This window comes from Pholis gunnellus (genome assembly GCF_910591455.1).
Source record: "Pholis gunnellus genome assembly, chromosome: 17".
Lineage (NCBI taxonomy): Eukaryota > Metazoa > Chordata > Actinopteri > Perciformes > Pholidae > Pholis > Pholis gunnellus.
In genome coordinates, this window is record NC_136544.1 from 13,434,089 (window position 1) to 13,453,696 (window position 19,608).

Genomic DNA, 19,608 nt, shown 5'->3' on the forward strand with positions numbered 1-19,608 from the left:
ACATAAGGACATGAGAGGGACTTTAGCAGATTCTCAGAAGGCATCCATGTGTGTTCATCAGCGTGCTTTAATTGATATACTGGGTTTATGTTCAAATCTGCATTTCCATCACCAATCAATCTGGCGATTTATTTTTTACTAAATACATTTTTATTGGTGGAAAAAATCTACATAAAATGTTATCAAGTCAATGACAAAACAGAAGCAGCAATTTATCACATTAGAGAAGCTTAGACAAAAATTTTGAATTTTTTCCAGGAAAAAAAAAATAAGCCAAACAATAGATCAAAATAGTTGCAAGCTAAATATACTTATTGTTGCAGCTCTTCGTTAAATATTGGCCAATAAATAGCTAGATTTTTCACTCTTACATGCGGTTATTAAAAATCCCTTATCCCATCATGCTATATATATATCATATACATAGTTATAATGCAATGCGAGTAAACATGTTGTCAGCTGCAGTTAGACAAATCCTTCAACTTGCTTATTTTTATACATCTATGCATTTCTTTGCACTTAAACGTTTTCTCTGAAGATTCTGTGTCCTGCTTTAAAGGAGAGACCTGGGAAAATTGCCAAGAAACCCCAGTTATAACAGGACGTGATATGCTCTAGCACTACTAATCACCTGTGTGAATGGCCAAGGAAAAGGCCACTCAGGTTGAACGTGGTGCCTAAAATCAATTTACAAAAACATGAAAAGCGGAATGAAACAAATGACAAGACTGCTTTTTGACAAACGCTTTATTCAAAATGGGAAATTGTGCTCCAATAGTAAAACATATTTTCAATCTCACAGTTCAAAAATGCATGTATGCTATAGGAAAGCAAAAAGCATGTTCATTTTTGAGTCCTGGTGTCACCTTGTAGTTTACAGAAGCTTGTCCACTTCTTGAGGGTTCCTATAGCTGCAGAAGAAAACAGCTTTTAGTGAGCTCTGTTATCGAAACACCATCCATTAAAAACGTTGTGAGTTATGTCAGATCAATATTGTCTTCATTAAATCAGAAGTCTAACGCATGATGATCATCATTCATAACAGTTACAATCCACTTTCTGATGACTCAAGGTACTTACCATGTTGCTACTGCAGGGATTCATCCACACCAAACCCCATTTTCCTGTAAATATAAAATATCTGAGTGAACGTGATTTTTGAAAAAGACACACAGACGACTAGAGTTTGTGGGTCAAGTCAGATTTCGAGTTTATTGACTTCATTTTCAATCAGTCTAACGCACGTAAATCATCATTCGTGAAACAAACAAACAAACATACAAACTCATCGAAACACTCACCGTCATAAAGTCATGAAGGGCCTCCATCTGAAAGCACGCCACCCTCCTCCAGCCACGTGTGGATGTCCAAACACCTCAAAACCACCGCATGGATCCAAGTTCAGCACCAGTCCTGATGACAACACAGCACACTGTAACTAATATATACATATTTAGTTATATTTGCCATTTTAACGTTGTAGAAAATACCATTTTACCATATTTCCACGACGATGAGGCCTAGCCACCGCGCCAAAAATGCACCATGATGCGATCAAATTGGGAGTCATTTCTTCCCTGCAGACTTCCGTCATGTATCATTATAATAACTAAAACATATAAACGTTAATAAGCTTTTCCTATCCATGTTAAATGCAAATGTGTCCGGTCGGACAGTTGCCAGCATGCTCTCAGAGGAGTGGTTCTCTGCAGACAACGTGCCCCCGGATCTACTTTATAGCACATCCGGGTCACTAGGTCTGTTCTGATTGGCTCACGCCGACTCCTCGTCTCCCCTCCTCCACTCGCGTGGATATCTATCCCAAAGTCCAGCCCCCACGCTTCTCACTTCAGGAAGAAGCGGATCCAGCGTTGTGTTCCGCCGCTCTGCTGGCTCTACCGTTACAGCGCTGATTTAAACATAATTTCCTAACGTGTCTGGTTGTGAGCCCCCCCCAAAAAAAACGGTTTTTGTATGTAGTCAACGGCCGCGAGGACCAGCTGTCTGTCCCGGTGTGAGACCAGACAACATGGACTGGACCGTGAGCAGTCGGGCCCTGTTGTGGAGCTTTTTGTTTTCGTTGCTTTGCTGCGCCGGTCTCCCACAAAAGGTACGAGAGGCTAACTGGATAAACTAGCTTAAGTTAGATGACATTAGCTCAAAGTTACGCGTTAAACTACATTTTTCACTCAACTTCAGGCGGATTTTTTTTACTTATTCTGACTTAAATATGTCATTCAGTAAACCTTTTAATCATGTCTCTGTGCTGCGTGGTGTCTTGATATGATGCAAGGAAGCTAACATCAACGCTAGCTTGCTGGCTAAAAGCACTATTTAAAAAGTAATCTATTAGTGAAAGCCTAACATTGACTTAACCACCATTATATCATGAACGTCAGACCATCTCTAATTGATTATTCCAGTGTCACAAATCAAGGAAACCTTTCAGAGCATGAACATCAGATCTCCATCTGCTGTCAGAGAAACTTCCAGAGATCTCTTTATTAGTGTACAATGAGACTTTGCTGTGTCTACATGTGTGTTTTTATTGTTTTAAAGCTAAACTCTCCCAAACCTTAATTATTTCCATGCCACCAACTCCCCTCAAGTATCTCAGAATCATATTGGCAAACTATTCAATTTAACAAAAAGACTTCTGTTGAGACGTCCACCACTGTCAGTGTGTTAATGTGGTTAAGGCATTGTGATTATTTCTACTACTTGCATGTTTACACTCCTTATCTTTTCACAAGATTGAACTCAAGTTCTGTGCTTGCACATCAGCAGCGACCTTACGATGCATCAGTCAGTATTTTGGGTCATACAGATGAGTTGATTGGGGTCTCTGACATTGGACCTCGCCAATAGATGTCTGTAGACGTAAATACTTGACATAGCCGCTCCAAACAGAAGACACATTTAGATCAAAAAGTAAAAATAGAAGCTTAATGCAAGAAAAACACATGTCTTATGTACTGAGGTACAGTTTGAAGGAAGCCTTCCCCTTCAGTTCATTGGATGTCTGCAGCCATCTGAAGCTAGCAGGACCGATGCAGTGAGTTTAGTTTTTACCTAAGGAATTTGTAAACGGGATCCGTGGTATTGGTAGCAGACACAAATGAGAGCCAGCTTACTAAACTGAACCAGATCCCTTAAAGGTCTCCAGGCAGAGACCCACGCTACCAAGCTAGTAAACCACTTTGACTAAGAAGCAGATTAAAGAAGCCTTATAATCTCATATCATGTGTCGGGTTCTTCTTAGCCTGGTTGTGTAGTAAGGGTGACAAGTGATGATGGCTATCTATAGATGTGTGTGTGAGATGTATACGAATGAACGGAGGTGTTTGTGTTTATTTTGTATTGCTTCTTCTCACATTATGCTCGTACCTCACTTCACACATCCTTTTATACTGACACTAATATTCCTTGTAAGACTTGTAGACCACAACACGTCTCTCAGCTGCAGCGTGTCCCACTGCTCTCCATATTCTATTCTTTACTTTTTGCCTTTTTTACCTGTCGTGAATCAGATTGAACTAAGAGGGGCTGTTTTGCTAGAAAAGGTTGTGATCTTCTACTATCTTATCACATCTGTAGATTGAGTGCGCCTGAACACGTGACATCCGTCCCCACTGCAGCGACGCCAGGCAGAGAGCAGCTGATACACTGTGTTGACAAAGACGGTTGCTTAAAGAGTCATCTCCACTATATTCTTAAATATCACCTCCTCACTGTTCCTATTCTAGTCTAATTCAACTCTCCCGTTGGTGTCTGCGACTGAAGGAAATCAAACACCCCCCAAGCCTGTGTCATCTCCATACAGCCCCGAAAGGGAAACCTCAACCTCTAGTTAGCATACTTTTATGGACGTTTCCTAATTGACTCCTATTTCTGATCACTTGCGTGTTTTTGCACAACACGAGTTAAAGGTGAGAGATAAGGATTTCTTGGTTCCTGTGTTGGTTTTCGTCTGTGCCCGAGCAAGCTGCAAACGGACTGCTCATTGCTGCAGACACTCTCACCACGTATTGTGGTGAGAGTGTTCCACGTTTCAACAGAAAAACAGTGACGTGTAGTTTAGTCCTAATTAATGCATCGGAGAGCTCAGACTAGAAGACGTCTTTTTAGTAATAGTCTTGCCTACATATATGAGTTTTTGTCTCTCAAAGACGACCTGTAGTGAAGCATTTTAGGCCCCATATGATAACACGATGAACTCATTTGAATGTCGGATATTAATAACCAATTGATTTCCCTTTCATTTGAAAACTGACTCATGACATTCTCTGGTGTTTCAGCCTCTTTTCTCTTGCATGCATCTTTTAAAATGAGCACATAAAAGCCTGAGTCAGAGGACAGAAGAACATCTTTGTTCAGCCACACAATTGTTGCTTGTGGAGCCCCACCATTATTTTGTCGCCTGTCGCTTGTTTGTGGCAGTCACAAACTATTTTAAGAGGGGGGGCCGTGCTGTAAGCAGCTGCCCAGAGTCACTGTCTGACATGTTACGCTGTCATATGACGTTGATGCATCCGAAAAGTGACACTCGGGAAGCCTCTTTTCTTTCAGGATGTAGGGCAGCTGTGATAGGAGGACGCTGTACAGTAATATAGCTTGATGCTTGATTAGATATGAGCATCTTTACCTCCCTGTGTCTCCTACATGTGTCCAGTCTTTCTCCTATGAAAAGACACCTCTGTCCGTCTGACTCTTTGTCTTTACCCGAGCAATTCTCTTCTCAAACTATTGGTTGGCGATGCAGGTGTACTACTAAATGGCTTGTGCTGCCAGTTTGGTCTGTGAAGCACAGTGACATCCAGTCTGCTACCAGTGATATCATGTGTAGTCGTTAAGCTATGCCTGGTTCATTGAAGAGGAGAAAGTGAAGACGTCAGAACCTGCCGAGACGTTGGTTTCTTCCCGGTTCTGTAGTATTATGTAACTCGCTTGCGCAACAACTTTAGTATTTCTGTGTCGCACTCAGAGTGAGGAAATGAGAGAGAAAGCCCCGTTTTTGTTAAAGCTTTATAACTCGCGCTGTAAACCTGATATCCCCGAAGTCTAAATCTGTAGAATATTCAACGGTTGCTGAATATCGGTGTCCGTCCAAAACGAGGAGACGAACAGATGTTAAGATGTTATTTGCTTGCGAAACCGAGAACCCTGATAGAGATCACTGGGGGGGCAAAAACAAGTTGGTTATGATTCTCCCGGTACAGTTGTGTGTGATGCTCGAGAGTTTGCAGCAGCCCAGTGGGAACAGTCACAGGTGCACAATATTGACACAAATGCTTGTAAAAGGATGTGAGACTACAGCAGGCGACCGGGAGGCAAATGTGGAGGAGGACCCAGTTTCCTTCCGTGCAGCACTTTCAGTTTATTGGGTTGTGTTGGCTCTGGTTTCTGTTTTTGGGCCGTTATGACTGAAGAAGAAGCTGAAGCATGCACAGGGAGAAAGCCACCGTCGTGCACTGGGCAAGGAAATAGAAGCTGTGAACAAAAGAAACAACCGGTTTCGTTTGCTCTCCATACCAGAGCAAATGGTGGTTTGCTTCTGTCCGATTTTCAAAGCACTTCAACCCCCTACATAACATTATCTAATTGATAATCTGCTATTTGCACTGCCCCCAGGGAGCTGTTCAAGGGGATTAGTCTGCGATGTTGATCAATGCTCCTGTGGCTCAGTAGGAGAATGAGGTTTGTCTGCTCAGCTTTTCCAAGACTCCTGTTTTTAAAAGTGGCATTCCCAGTCTGACCTGAACTGAGAAGTGCTGATGAACTTTGTCCTCTAACAAGTCGGTAAGAAATCAATTAATACGGTGTGCCTCGTTCAGTTGAGAAAGCTCATGTGTACAGAGACTGGTCAGGCTGAGTTCATACAGTCTCCCCCCCCCCCCCACTGGACCTCTTCCTTCACGTTGGTGCCAAAAACCAAAAGCAGCCCACGGCGTGGTTATCAAGAGCGGCGTTTTTAGGATTCCATAGTGGGTGAGTGGCGCACACATCTCCCACACGGTGCGGTTAATTCTGGCATAAGCCAAGTCATGAGGCCGCGTCGCTCCGCTGCTGGTTTATTGGTTAGATTGTTTCCACTGGTTTTTCTGCATCTTTTTTTCTTTTGTTTTCTCTTTGTCATCGTTTTGTCACCGTGTCTACTTTTCCACCGTGTGGCGAACCGATCCCAAGTGTTCCCACGTCCGTTCGTGTCGCCCCATATTTCTGAGTGGGAGTCAAAAAGAAATTCTGGTAAGAAGACTTCCCGTATGGCCCGTCAGCCCACTGTTCATCTGTGCAGGGAGAAGTTGAAACACGCTCTTCACTCAGTTAATTGTGAAATCTGTTTTTTTTTTTTAAAGCCCAGTCAACCTTATAAGGCATGCTGGGTGGGAGCAGCACGAGTGTAATGCTGAAGTAGAGAACGTGCACACGTGCTCACGCCCAGTTTGTTTACCTTGCTCCGCGTTGCTCCGGCTGTTACTTTGAACCCTCGGCAGCGTGCCCTCTGTTACCTCTCTAGTCGGCGCCCTCCTAGTTTGCTCTTCAGCCGTCATTGTACGGTATTGATTTGAAGTTCATTGATTTTGTCGAGCAGACCAAGCTGCCACGGGGCAACCCAACACCCCAACCACCTCCAGCATGACGCTAACTGTACCGGGGCGGTGGTGAAAACAAGGCCCCGTGCTGTAACGTGTGTCACATTTCTTCATATTAGTGTGTGAATAATCTTAACATGCTGTGATTGAAACACTTATGTTTGGTCCAGGTGTGTGTGTGTGTGTGTGCGTGTGTGTGAGGATAAGTAATGAGTGATTAGTGGCTGAAGTCATTATTCACAACCTCAATGCAGAGGCACCCGTTTCCACCTCACCCGTGGACTTAAAGTGGGGTCACGCATGTTCACACACGGCCGCGTGATAATGTCTGCGTTTGATACGTTATCACTTCGATTCGTTCGCATTATAAATGAACAGAGATGTGTTTTTGTTGAGGACGTGGTCTTGATTTTCGTTGTGTTTTGGTTTCTGTAGGGGCTTTGCAGCGCCAGCACAGTTTCCCTCCCTGAAAGCCTGCTCTTTGTGTCCACGCTGGACGGAAACCTGCACGCTGTCAGCAAGAAATCCGGCTCCATCAAATGGACTCTGAAGGAAGGTAAGACGAGAGGTCGAGAGCAACTTTTCCTCGTATGTGTCTCTCTCTCTCTCTCTCCAGACGCAGTATTATTCAGGTGCTCTTGTTGTCGCCGCAGAGAGAACAATGAGATCTCTTTGCTGCTTTTTGAACCACAATGAAGCGAGGGTGGCTTTTGTAATAATGTAACTAAGTGAGGGCCACATGTGATGCCATGTCAAGGCTGTGCCACTTGGTTTTTGTTGTTATCTTATTTGGTCTATTGGTTTAATTTAAAAGTATTCTTTGTGATCTTAATGTGAACAAAAAGGGAATTGGCAGCAGAATTTCAACCCAAATATTTGAATGCATTGCAAAAAATAATTTAACTTGAATCATTAATATTCAACACTGTGGGAGTAAAACAGGCCTGTAGATCTAAAGGAACACTTCATTAATTTGGTCAAGAAACACTAATCGGGCTTCTTTCATTTCTATTGTTGACTTTTTTGAAATGTTTTCTTGGGTCAAACGCTGTTGGATGTTCTGTTAGGCATGGAAACTGTGTAATAATTAACAGAGAGGGGCAGAAATAGCCTGTAATCAAGGTCAGAGTGGGCAAGGGTAAGCCACTCTGCTGTAGAGTCACCTGCACACACACAGCAGGCACTATGGTTACCATGTTAATGCAGCCACTATACACTTACACTAGACGCACTGAAGGGTTACTGGAAAACTTGTCGTTTACACTAGTTTATCTTACTTAGAATAAGACGGTTTAAGACTTTCACGGACATAAAGATATATTTTCTCAAATTTTTTTAGGATCACAAGATTTTATGTGATTATTAAAACTGCTGTTGTTTGAACCCACGTGTCCTGGTGAGGTCCCAAGTCATTAATAATCAGAGGCAGTGGCTGCTTCCTCCGCACCATCTGTTTTTTTTGTTTTTTTCCTGAGAGAGCTATTGAATATGAATTGGACCAGTTCTGTGCTGGGCTCAGCACACACCTGTTGTTGTGCTCCAGTCACCCACAGAATGAGGGAGAAGCAGCCGGTTCACCTCGGCCCACGTGCACGTCCTCTCGCTGTTTGCTCGGCCCTCCCCGCTCGGCCTCGCAAACATGCATTTTGCATATCAGCCGACGGAGGTTTGCTTACTTCCATGAAAACCGTGTCTTTCTCACCACCTTCTGCAATCACACAAAACAAAAAAACTTGAGCACACGAGTCAACGACCACCTTCAGGGAACCCCCCCCCCCCCCCCCCCATGCGCTACTGTTGACCCCTTTAGGCACCTCGGCAGAGATCAGCACCATCTGGTCTACGCCCTGTATGTTCACACTGGAGGGAGGTGTGTGTTTGTCTAGTAACAATGGAGTTTAGGGCCTCGCATATAGATATATTTAATTAGTTTATATCCGCTAATAGCTGCCCAGTAGGTTGGACACATTATTGTATACTTTGTAAAAATGTTAGGCACTAATGTAAAATGTATGAAACTTAAATGGGCTTAAATATGCAAAGAATTTATGATGTGGTCCTTTTTTAAGCACCCGTGCCTGGGAGGCCTTTCAGGGAGGAAATCGCATAATTTTTACCCATCTAGTATTTAAATACAGGGCGAGTTATATTAGTTTTTAACCGTACCAGAGTAAAGGCCTTTACGCACCAGGGGTGTGACGAATAAACAAACCAAAATACTCAACTTTAGTCGAGGTGGAAAGGAGTAATAAAGTTTGCCAAAGACCGTCAGAGAAAAATCTGCTTCCTGGAGTAACTCGCTACTTTAATCAGTCTGTTAGATATTTGGTAGAGACTTAGAGACGGGTTAATATGTCCTAGAACCTTTTTAGAGGATGTGATCTAATATGAGCTCATTAAATAATCTTTTTTTTTTGGTCTTCCATGCTTGACTTCATGCAGAAAGCTGTTTGCTCTTCATGTTTTCCCTTTGTGTTCCGTGCGGTTGATTGTCACCGACGTTCCCGTCGTTCTCTTACTCAACCGCTTCTAACCACCGCCTCTTGTTGTTGCTTGATATTCCTGTCAGTCCTGACTTGTGTCTCCTTTTCTCTCCTCACAGATCCAGTTCTTCAGGTCCCCACACATGTGGCCGAGTACGTATCTTTTGCAGTTTGTGTACTGCACCCGTCTATAACAAAAGACAATGAATGCAAATTATCATGGCAACACGTTGAGCTTTTCTTGTACGTCGCTCCCTTTACTGCTCTGGAGATGTGATGCATCTTCTTCAATCTCTCCTCCAGACCAGCCTTTCTGCCCGACCCCAACGATGGCAGCCTGTACTCTCTGGGAGGAAAGAACAAGGAAGGCCTCACAGTAAGAGGAAATACTTTTTTATCGCAAACTATAACCTCTCTTCTCTTGTGAGAAATGCACTGTTCAGTTCCCTATTCTACAGAAAAACATGTCCTCTCACCACACGTGTGTGTATACAAGTCATGCTGAAAAGTGATGCGCCCTCATTCTGAAGTTGCAACTGTGCTGGTGCATGAATGGCGTCTCCCATCTCATGTCACAGGACACACGCGTGTTATTGCTGACTAATGTTCATTGTGATCAAACAGAAATTACCGTTCACTATCCCCGAGTTGGTCCAAGCGTCTCCCTGCCGCAGCTCTGATGGTGTCCTTTACATGGGTAAGGATAATCCTCAAAAATAAATGATGTTGCGTCTTTTGATTCAACTCATTGTTCTGTGCGCGGTCTGTGTCCCCCCCTCCCCCCCCTCCCCTAAATGAGCGGGTTTTTTAATCTGGATATCTTCCAGCACCTTTCAGTTCCACTCAACCAGAGGTCGCAGCTTGTGCTCGTTTGAATTTACAACAGCTAACAGAGGGAAGGTGCTAATCTGCCGTAGTGACTGTGTCATTGTTCAAAGGGAAGCGGGTGACATTTGGCACACAGATGATTCTCTACAGACCTCATCAGTGAAGCTTTTGTTTGCATTCAACTGAAGCTGCGGCTGGAACAAAGAATATTAGAGATGCAAAGGTCTCGGCCTCAAATTCTCACTCTTTAAATTTCATACATGTACAGATGAATGATGTTTATGCTCAGTAGAGTTTGTCGGAACTATCTGGGCAAACCATCCTCCATCTTTTGGACGTTTGCATTCCTCTAGAACTATGATTAAGTTATTAACATCACTCCCTGCATTGACAAAAAAGGGAGAGGTGCCGGTACAAAGAGGCCATGATGGGTTGGTCCTTTAATGATGGTGACACCCGTCACTGAGAAGGTTAAATGGCTGCATGTTATTCTGCTTGGCTCGACTTGCACGGGTTCACCTTTTTAGGTCAATTTGGCAATTTCCTGCACATGATCAATTCAGTGTTCCTTAGAGAGGCAAACATCACAAATAGGACTTTGATACTTTTATAATCGGACCCTTGATTTGGACAAAAGGCCATTTTAAAAGCAAGATGGGGAGAAACCTCAGGAAGATCAGCCCTCTGCAGGGTGGACATGCAATAGGTGTCACATTAAAGCGTAATCAAATTACACTTTATAGACAGAATGACAGTCTTAAATAAATGAACTACAGAACATACTATAGTAAATATGAAATGCAATCTGAATGCTGTAATCAATGTGTGTGTGTGTGCTCGTGTGCTCGTGTGCAGGTAAGAAGCAGGACTTGTGGTATGTGGTGGACCTGTTGACTGGAGAGAAGCAGCAGACTCTGACTTCCTCCTTTGCCGAGATGCTGTGTCCGTCTTCATCTCTTCTCTATCTGGGACGCACAGGTAAGACTTCAGCTATTTGTTTTCCCCGAAATTGGCGAGCCTCGTCTTAGTCTGATTGTCTTTGCAGCCCATCCCATTTAGTTGTTGTTTTTAATCTGGCTAATCAACAGGACTATTTTTTTTGCGTGCTCTAATCTCAAACTGTCGTCAAACCCTTATTTACCATCTCTGCTGCGAGCCCCGCCCTCACCTCGACATTCACCCCCCCCCCCCCCCGCTCTCTGTCCCTGATATGGTAATTGTAGATGAGAGCCTAGAGCTCCTGAGCGCTGCAAATTGAATACTTAATCCTATAAATCCATCCTTAACTTGGTGTCAAGTCAAAGCTCACTTTGTCACTAAACGCATATGCAGGATTTTGTTTCACCGTGTCTCCACAATATCCATTTTTTGATACAAAGGAAATTCAACACTTTGCATTTACACAGGAGTGTGTGTGTGTGTGTGTGTGTGTGTGTGTGTGTGTGTGTGTGTGTGTGTGTGTGTGTGTGTGTGTGTGTGTGTGTGTGTGTGTGTGTGTGTGTGTGTGTGTGTGTGTGTGTGTGTGTGTGTGTGTGTGTGTGTGTGTGTGTGTGTGTGTCAGTCATAAGGAAAGCAAAGCAACACAATGTGTTTTTTTTCCCGTTTTGTGAATGAGCCCTTGTTGTTCACTTCCTTGTTAGAGTACACCATCACCATGTATGACACCAAGAGCAGAGAGTTGCGCTGGAATGCCACCTATTCCGACTACGCCTCCACCCTTCCTGATGATGAAACCAAATACAGTAAGACTCTCGGACACGCTGGCTCCTTTTTGTGTAGTTTCCGACAGACGGGGCTCATCACTTGTCCGCTCTCTTTGCTTCCCCACAGAGGTGGCTCATTTTGTGTCCAACGGTGACGGCCTCGTGGTGACCGTGGACAGCGAATCGGGGGACGTCCAGTGGGTGCAGAACTACAACTCTCCGGTGGTGGCCATGTATATCTGGCAGCGCGAGGGTCTCCGCAAAGTCCCCCACACGAATGTGGCCGTGGAAACCCTGCGTTACCTCACTTTCATGTCTGGAGAAGTTGGCCGCATCACTCAGTGGAAATACCCATTCCCCAAAGAGAATAAGCCCAAGAACAAGTTCATGTAAGCGGACTGAAAGTAACGATTGTTACTACTTTGCCATTTCCATTTGGATACATTTTTAAGAATAGATGTCTTACTCTGTTTTAAACATGTTGGAACCTTCAGTGTCCATCAATCATAGCGACGCAACTTAATGAAGGGCTAGAAATCAAGACGTTCTTTTGTAAGATGTGCAATTGCTTAATGTTGGGATGTCATATCTAGCTGGGCCTGGTTATAGCTTTGGTTTCACACTGCAGCACTGTTTTATTTTTATATTTTGTGCTCACACCTGCTTCAGCTGGAAAGGACAAACAGGGCTTTCAGTGGTTAAGACGCTGTGAAAGTTTCGCCTGTTTAGGGAGATGATTGAGAACTCTTCTCCACTTTGAACCTGTAAATACACTCCAGATGTGTTCTCCAAGATCCTATTCTCTCTATTTAGTATGAAATAAGTACTGTATTTGGTTTGACTGAGCTCTTTCTCCTTCTCCAGGGCCACTTTGTATGTGGGTAAATACTCCACCAGTCTATATGCCTCTTCTTCCCTGGTGCACGATGGAGTCACTGTTGTGGTGAGTGACCGTTACACGTGCTGTATATCTCTCTTCATTTAGGCAAAACACAATCCTTATCAGTAAGACATGGACATGGAATATGTAAATGTACCATTAAAATATCCAAACAGTTGTATAGTTTTCATAGTCTGTCTTCATTTTTGGTTTTCCAGGAATGCAAGTTGTCTTAAGTCACTTTGCCCCATTTTCTTATGTAATCATGTGAGGTATTTGATGGGACGTTTATCCGAATCCTTGACATGTTTTGTGTGCGTCTCTGTGTGTCTGTGTGTGTGTGTGTGTGTGTGTGTGTGTGTGTGCAGCCTCGTGGCAGCACCTTCCCCATGCTGGAGGGTCCTGACAGCCAGGAGACCGAAGACGACAAGGAGTGTGTCATCACACCGAGCACCAGCGTCAAGTTCAACGCTGCGCTCCGGGAGAGAAACCGCATCAACTTCATGAGGAACTACCTGCTTCTCATAGGTACTACGTCAGTGCACAAATCACAAAGGAATATGTTTGTCTACGCCCGCTCGGGTTAAAGTGACTTTTCCTGATACAGTGAGGGAGAGAGTTTCAGCGCCGCCATCTTAAAAAAATAAATAAATCTCAGTTCCACTAACAATTCACGGTCGAGGGTTTGACATCAGGAAAGACTTCTGTAAAATGTTACTGTCGTTGGGTTTGTACGGTTATGAAAATCGTGGAAAAGTCATGAAAATGTGTTGGTTAACAATGCATGTGAACCCTGCTGTATGTTGAAAGGTTTCACTCTCAGTGCTGTTCACCACATTTTGAAGTCCAAGGCCTTGAATGGTTCACTGAGCTTTGAGTGACTGTTGCACTTAGACCGCCCTCTGCTGGATGATAAAACGAATAACATATTGTGTTTTCTTACCTATATACTAATCGTTTTAGCACCATAACTGAAATCAGTGTTTGGTTTTGGTGAATGGCCATGATTTTGATGATGATGATTCAAAAGGCCACTCTTGCATTTCAGGTCATCATGAGACGCCTCCTGAAGCTCACAACAAGATCCTCGAGAGGTTCCCAGACAGCTTCCCTCGCAATCAAGGCAACGTCATCCCACCTACGACTGACAAGAAAGTTGAGGAGGTGTGTGACCCATGAGATATTTAGTTTGGAAGATCTTTCTGGTATCGAAACATCTGTGCAGATTTCCTCACTCTCTTCCTCTCTGTCCTCACCTCCCTCTCCCTCTAGAAGGTGAATGATAGTGGTATGGATGACGGGCCCCCTTCTCCTCCGCCTGAAACATCTATCCAAGAACCTGGGACCAGTGGTCGCACTGGGCGTCCAGAGGCCCCGGTGGACTCCATGCTCAAAGACATGGCCACCATCATCTTCTCCACTTTCCTCCTGGCTGGCTGGGTGGCCTTTGTGATTACCTACCCCAAAGTAAGTCACACACCACCACCTAGTGGACTCTAGAGTGCCTGCAACTATAAGTCTGGAATCTGCCAGCGGCCATAAGTGCTGAACACGCGTTTGTTTTCCTTAGAGCCTCAGACATAGTCTCCTCTCTCGCCACAGAGTGTTCACAAGCAGCAGCAGCTGCAGCACCAGGAGTTCCAGAGACAGATGGAGGAGAAGTTGGAGCTGCTCCAGCGACAGCAGCCGTTCCCCGCTGCAGACGTGGCCCTGGGCTTGGCCCCAGACAGCGACTATCTGGAGGTGGCCCACGCTCGCTCCGAATGCTCGGACCACAGCAGCCCCAACGTCACCCCCCGCGCCTCCAACCACTCCAACCTGTCTGTGTCTGAGCTGGGGAGCTCAGCCAATGAGCACGAAGATGGAGGTAAAGATTGAGGAATCAGGATTGAATGCACTCTGTTTGTTTGTACTTAATTTAACCCAGTTTTCATTGTCCGAAATCATGTTTGTCTTTTCAGAGGAGGAGTCTAATATTGTCAGAGTGGGCAACATAACTTTCCGCCCCAAAGAGGTCTTGGGTCATGGTGCTGAGGGCACCATTGTGTACAAGTAAGTCTCAACAGCCAGTCAACAGTTATTCACAAAAACCTTTTTGTTTAATTTGTTCAATATCACAATGTTGTATTTCTATCATTCCTCCACAAGGGGTCAGTTTGACAACCGTGCAGTGGCAGTGAAGAGAATTCTCCCAGAGTGCTTCAGCTTTGCAGACCGGGAAGTCCAGCTGCTGAGGGAGTCCGACGAGCACCCAAATGTCATCCGCTACTTCTGCACGGAGAGAGACCGCCAGTTCCAGTACATCGCAATTGAGCTGTGTGCTGCCTCACTTCAGGATGTAATCAATGGCTTAATTAATAGATCACTTGAGCACTTAACTTTGTGTTGATTCTTACCAACTCGTATCAAGTATTTTGCGAATAGCAGCCCAGTTTTAGCTTCATTTTTCTTTAATAATGCACTACTTTCTTTGTGTCATTAGGATGCAATTTATACTGTGTGTCAGTGATAATGATGACGTTTGGCAGTGAGAGGAGGAACTAGTCAGGGTTCTCTGTCATTATTCATAGAGCACATAAACGACAAGAAACACTAAAATGAATTTGTTGCCTTTTAAACTGACGCCATCATGTTATAAATACTGGACCTCACTGACTGGTCTTTCTTCTCTCTAGTATGTGGAGAGGAAGGATTTTGACCGTCATGGTCTGGAGCCAGTTATGCTTCTCCAGCAGACCACGTCAGGACTGGCCCATCTGCACTCTCTCAACATAGGTATCAATTATTATAGCCTGTTTTTGTATTCCCAAACAACATCTACACCACTAAAGTAACTGACAGCGTGTTTTTCCCCCCCCCCTCTCTCACCTTCTTACTTTTCCTTCAGTCCACAGAGACCTGAAACCCCACAACATCCTGGTGTCCATGCCCAACGCCCATGGTCGGGTCCGGGCCATGATCTCAGACTTCGGCTTGTGTAAGAAGCTGGCAGTGGGCCGCCACAGTTTCAGTAGAAGGTCTGGGGTGCCGGGCACAGAGGGCTGGATCGCCCCCGAGGTGCTCAGTGAGGACTGCAAAGACAACCCGGTGAGTCGGGTAGAAAAGCAGCAGCTCTCTCATGGTGGTTAGAAGTAGTGTTGGTCGTCAAATTACACCAAAGAAACCAAAAAGTTCAAATTTTGACAGAACCAAACACTAAAAACTGTCTTAACGGGTGAATGTGAGACCCAAAGGAGCATTAATTAACCTATACAAACCAACACAAGTATTCATAACTTGATACTGCTTACAGATATTGTTGGTGGTGAATGTGTGTTTCCCTACATGCCACATTGTGACCTCCTCTGTCCTTTCCTTATCTCGTCTCCTGCAGACCTGCGCTGTTGATACCTTCTCTGCTGGTTGTGTGTTCTACTACGTGGTGTCTGAGGGAAGCCATCCTTTTGGCAAATCTCTGCAGCGGCAAGCAAACATCCTACTGGGCACATACAGCCTCGACCATCTGCAAACTGACAAACATGGTGAGTACTATAGTAATAAAGACAGTAATGTGGTGAAATTAAAGTAACTTTAAATACAAAAACTTGTTTTGAACGATGTATGACGTGTCATCCAACCCGTGTGTCATTATTTCAGAGGACATAGTGGCCAGAGCTCTCATAGAGCAGATGTTGAGCATGGAGCCTCATAGGAGGCCTTCAGCTGAGAGCGTTCTCAAACAACCTTTCTTCTGGAGCTTGGAGAAGGAGCTGCAGTTCTTTCAGGTCAGCCGTTTACTGCTCTCTGCTTATTGTACAGAATACAGATCACATGTAGTAGGCTGTTTACTGTGGGTACTTCCTTATTAGAGCATCGGGCGTCTTCAAAGTAGTAGAAATCCTCATATATGTTGTGCGTGGATTAATCATTAATAAACTGCTATTGTAATGTGATTTGGGCAGTAATGGCAGGTTATCTGTTGTATGAAAACTATCCTTTTCAGTTAACGAAGTCCTTACAATCACATTTCAACCTTCAGAACTTCACCGATGTGCCATATAATAGATTTATTTCGGTCACTCATTGAAAACAATATTAAATACTGTCCCATGCTGCTAAAACACACTGTCTGATCAGGGCCCACGGCTGCTAGTTAATATTACTGACGTTGTTTTTTTTTGTGGTTGCTTGCAGGATGTGAGCGACAGAATAGAAAAGGAACCGCTGGACGGACCAATCGTGAGACAGCTGGAGAGAGGAGGGAGGGCTGTGGTCAAGAGTGACTGGAGAGAGCATATCACAGTGCCACTGCAGACCGGTATGAAACTGGCTTTACACGAGTCAAATATACGCTGCTGGTGCCCCCTGTGGTAAACGAGTAAAGTGTAGCACTCTACAAACGCTACTCTGGTAGTACTTCAGTTGAGAGCTAGTTGCTTTGCTGTTTCCTGTCACCACATAATATTGTAGTGGGTGGTAAAGTCAGGAAGTTAGCCTTCCTGTCAGCATTGTCACCCGCTGAGTATCTCAACGTTACCTGGTGCTCTTTGGACTTTGCATTTGGTTTTATTGACCAGTAAATCAACTCTCACAGATATAGTTATGGATTGACCAGGCTCTTTTCTTTTTAAAAACACAGACTAATGTGAACTCATTGTGTGGGTATACTACATATTATAACCGCATAGTATAAATGTATACACTGATTATCTACATTTACAAAACAACCTTCATAAAAAGCTCATTCAAGTCAAAGTTTAAGGGCCAGAAGCATAAAACTCTGTGTACTCACAAAAACAGAAATCTGCATGCACCAGCCTCATTAGCCATAAGGGGATGTAGACCGATTGCATAACAACTCTTGTGCTCCAACACTCGCTGTTCTTGTCAATAAGAAGAACGTGAAAGAGGAAGTGCAGGTGTTTCTCATCAGCAACTGTGCCAGAGTAGCTTTCATTACGCATGAATGTGGCTATTTACAGCACCAGAACCATTCACCACATGTCAACCATAACTGCAGTGATACCTTATACCCGTCCTTATATTTCCTCAGTTGCACTAAACATTCCATGTTTGGGTACTTCAGTAACGGGATGAAATATAAAGACCGCTGTATCCTCTCAGGATTTCCTGTTTACTGTTTCTTTGTTGGATAATGATGAGCGGCTCATTCTGTGCTTGATTCATGGGGTTTTGTTTTTTCTCTTCTTCTTCGGCAGATCTGCGGAAATTTCGCTCCTACAAGGGCGGGTCCGTCAGAGACCTGCTGCGTGCAATGAGAAACAAGGTAGGAATGCATTCTGATGCTTTGTCTTTAAAAGAAACCGTCTCTACTGTCTGACTTAACGCGTTGGCCTTCCTTCGACAGAAACATCACTACCGAGAGTTGCCTGCCGAGGTGCAGGAGACTCTGGGCTCCATCCCCGATGACTTTGTCTCCTACTTCACCTCCCGCTTCCCCCACCTGCTAATGCACACATACCTGGCCATGCGGACCTGTGCGTCAGAGAGGCCATTCCTGCCCTACTACTCCACAGCAGAGCAGCTCGCAAAAACACAGGCCCAGTACACACACCTGGGGCCACACAGACAAAACGAGCCGTGCACTCAACACCTGCCAACGCACACATCGCCCCCCTCCTCACAACCACCGGACCCCATACAGTCCTCACAGCCGGTGCAGGTCCCTCACACAACGCCTGCTGAATCAGCGGCCGCCACTTCACCAGATGAGCCTGTATCTCCACATTTGCCAGTTCAGACAGTGCAGCCAGCAGAGCCAGCACAGTCCGCACAGACTGACTTGCCCGGTCAAACATTGAACCCCACTTTGGCCTCGGAATCGCCTACAGATCCCCTCGAGCAAAGAGAATCCGGTCAGTCTGAGATGCCCACGCCGCCGGGTCCTCCGACACTGGATAACGAACCGGTGTGAACCGAACCAGAGTCGGGTGGACCGAGCACAGTTGGGAGCATCGCCTTCGGGAGTGGACACCAAGTGGGAGTTGCTTGCTGCACCGTGAGCTGGTGAGGACCAGGCCTGCAGTGCCTGGGATCCGCTGCTGGGCGCAGCAGCTGCACCCTAAATGAAGTGCCTTCTGCTCACCTGAGTAAAATAGTTCCCAATCAGAACCGTCCACGGGTCCGTCTCTGCCTTGAAGAAGTCAGACAGCCAACAGGGTGCTGTTGGACAATTATCTTGTAGCTGGACTGAGCAAAGAGAATATTTTATTTTATTACAGCATGTCCAAAAAAGTGTTTTGTCCCAAAAACATCTGGCTTCTATTGTGGGGGGGGGGGGGGGTGTCTGGATGGTGGTTTTGGGTGGTTTTATAGTGCAATGTTGTATTTCTGAGTGAACTGTTCACTGCACAGATACTGTATATATATTTTTGTATAGACTGATTCAGAAATTGGATCATTGATGATGCATCATTTAATGTGGCCAATGTGCCTTTTTTTTCTTATTTTTTTTTTTTTACATCGCTGTGCTGCATTGGTGCAGATGTTTAAAATCGACTGTGCTAAATGTTCCTGATTCCAGTTAATGCTGCTAAACTGCTTCTCTTTTGTCAATCAAGACTATTGTGCCGACTCGGTAAGAGTGGACTGTTCCAAAGGGTGTTCAGGGTGGCTTCTGAATACAGTCGGTCATTTTATTCTCATGTGATTATGTAGTCAAATCAATCAAATGTGAGTTTTAGAAGTCAGGCTGCAGAACTAGCAAACATAACTTTTCAAGGGTGTCAAAGTGAAGTTAATTACTTGCACATTAAATTCTATTTTTCTTTTTAATACTAAGATTTTGCTTGTTTATTGATCTTTCTGTATCTCAAGATGGTTATTGGGGAATATGAATATATATTTAACAACATTCGGTGCCTCACAGGTGCTCCACTGCACTGAATTGTCTGGGTAAGCTATCGCTGCAAGTAACATTGTTTAGCTACGGTGTCACTTCTGTCTCCGTTTTGTAGCGTTTCCAAGCAACAGCAGAAATTTTACTGCAAGCAAATGAAGCCAAAAAAGAGCAACACAGTATCACAAGGCTGTACTGAGTACATCTCACACACGGAGATCTATATCTATATAGCTCAAAGACTGGAAACGGGTTGGTCCAGCTACATGGTATGTAGAACAGG

The 19,608-nt window shown here is 44.5% G+C and overlaps 1 protein-coding gene and 1 long non-coding RNA gene across 3 annotated transcripts; one reads left to right on the forward strand and one right to left on the reverse strand.

The window, feature by feature from the left end:
• Positions 1-750: 750 nt before the first annotated feature.
• LOC306708949 lies at positions 751-1,696 on the reverse strand. Its single transcript, XR_013767466.1, has 4 exons — positions 1,499-1,696; positions 1,302-1,413; positions 1,081-1,124; positions 751-911 (listed from the first exon to the last, which is right to left on the reverse strand). It is a non-coding gene; the product is annotated as an uncharacterized lncRNA (long non-coding RNA).
• Positions 1,697-1,864: 168 nt separating this feature from the next.
• On the forward strand, positions 1,865-19,454 carry ern1 (endoplasmic reticulum to nucleus signaling 1). 2 transcript variants are annotated; one of them, XM_079178180.1, is made up of 22 exons: positions 1,865-2,110; positions 7,029-7,149; positions 9,196-9,229; positions 9,380-9,452; positions 9,701-9,773; positions 10,760-10,882; positions 11,545-11,646; positions 11,735-11,996; positions 12,472-12,550; positions 12,856-13,015; positions 13,536-13,651; positions 13,760-13,954; positions 14,090-14,354; positions 14,449-14,539; positions 14,636-14,825; positions 15,163-15,262; positions 15,375-15,574; positions 15,861-16,008; positions 16,124-16,251; positions 16,661-16,784; positions 17,686-17,753; positions 17,835-19,454. In XM_079178180.1, the coding sequence occupies exons 1-22, from the start codon at positions 2,030-2,032 to the stop codon at positions 18,399-18,401; spliced, it is 3,300 nt and encodes a 1,099-aa protein (XP_079034306.1). In that variant the 5' UTR covers positions 1,865-2,029; the 3' UTR covers positions 18,402-19,454. The 2 variants fall into 2 exon arrangements, with proteins under 2 accessions (XP_079034306.1, XP_079034307.1); XM_079178181.1 differs by having other exon boundaries at positions 13,763-13,954.
• The last annotated feature ends 154 nt before the right edge of the window (positions 19,455-19,608 follow it).

Coding starts and splice junctions, on each gene's coding strand:
- ern1 (XM_079178180.1), top strand. CDS start 2,030: ATGGACTGGACCGTGAGCAGTCGGGCCCTGTTGTGGAGCTTTTTGTTT. Junction 11,997..12,471: donor AAGCCCAAGAACAAGTTCAT/GTAAGCGGACTG, acceptor CTCCTTCTCCAG/GGCCACTTTGTATGTGGGTA. Junction 14,826..15,162: donor GTGCTGCCTCACTTCAGGAT/GTAATCAATGGC, acceptor TCTTCTCTCTAG/TATGTGGAGAGGAAGGATTT.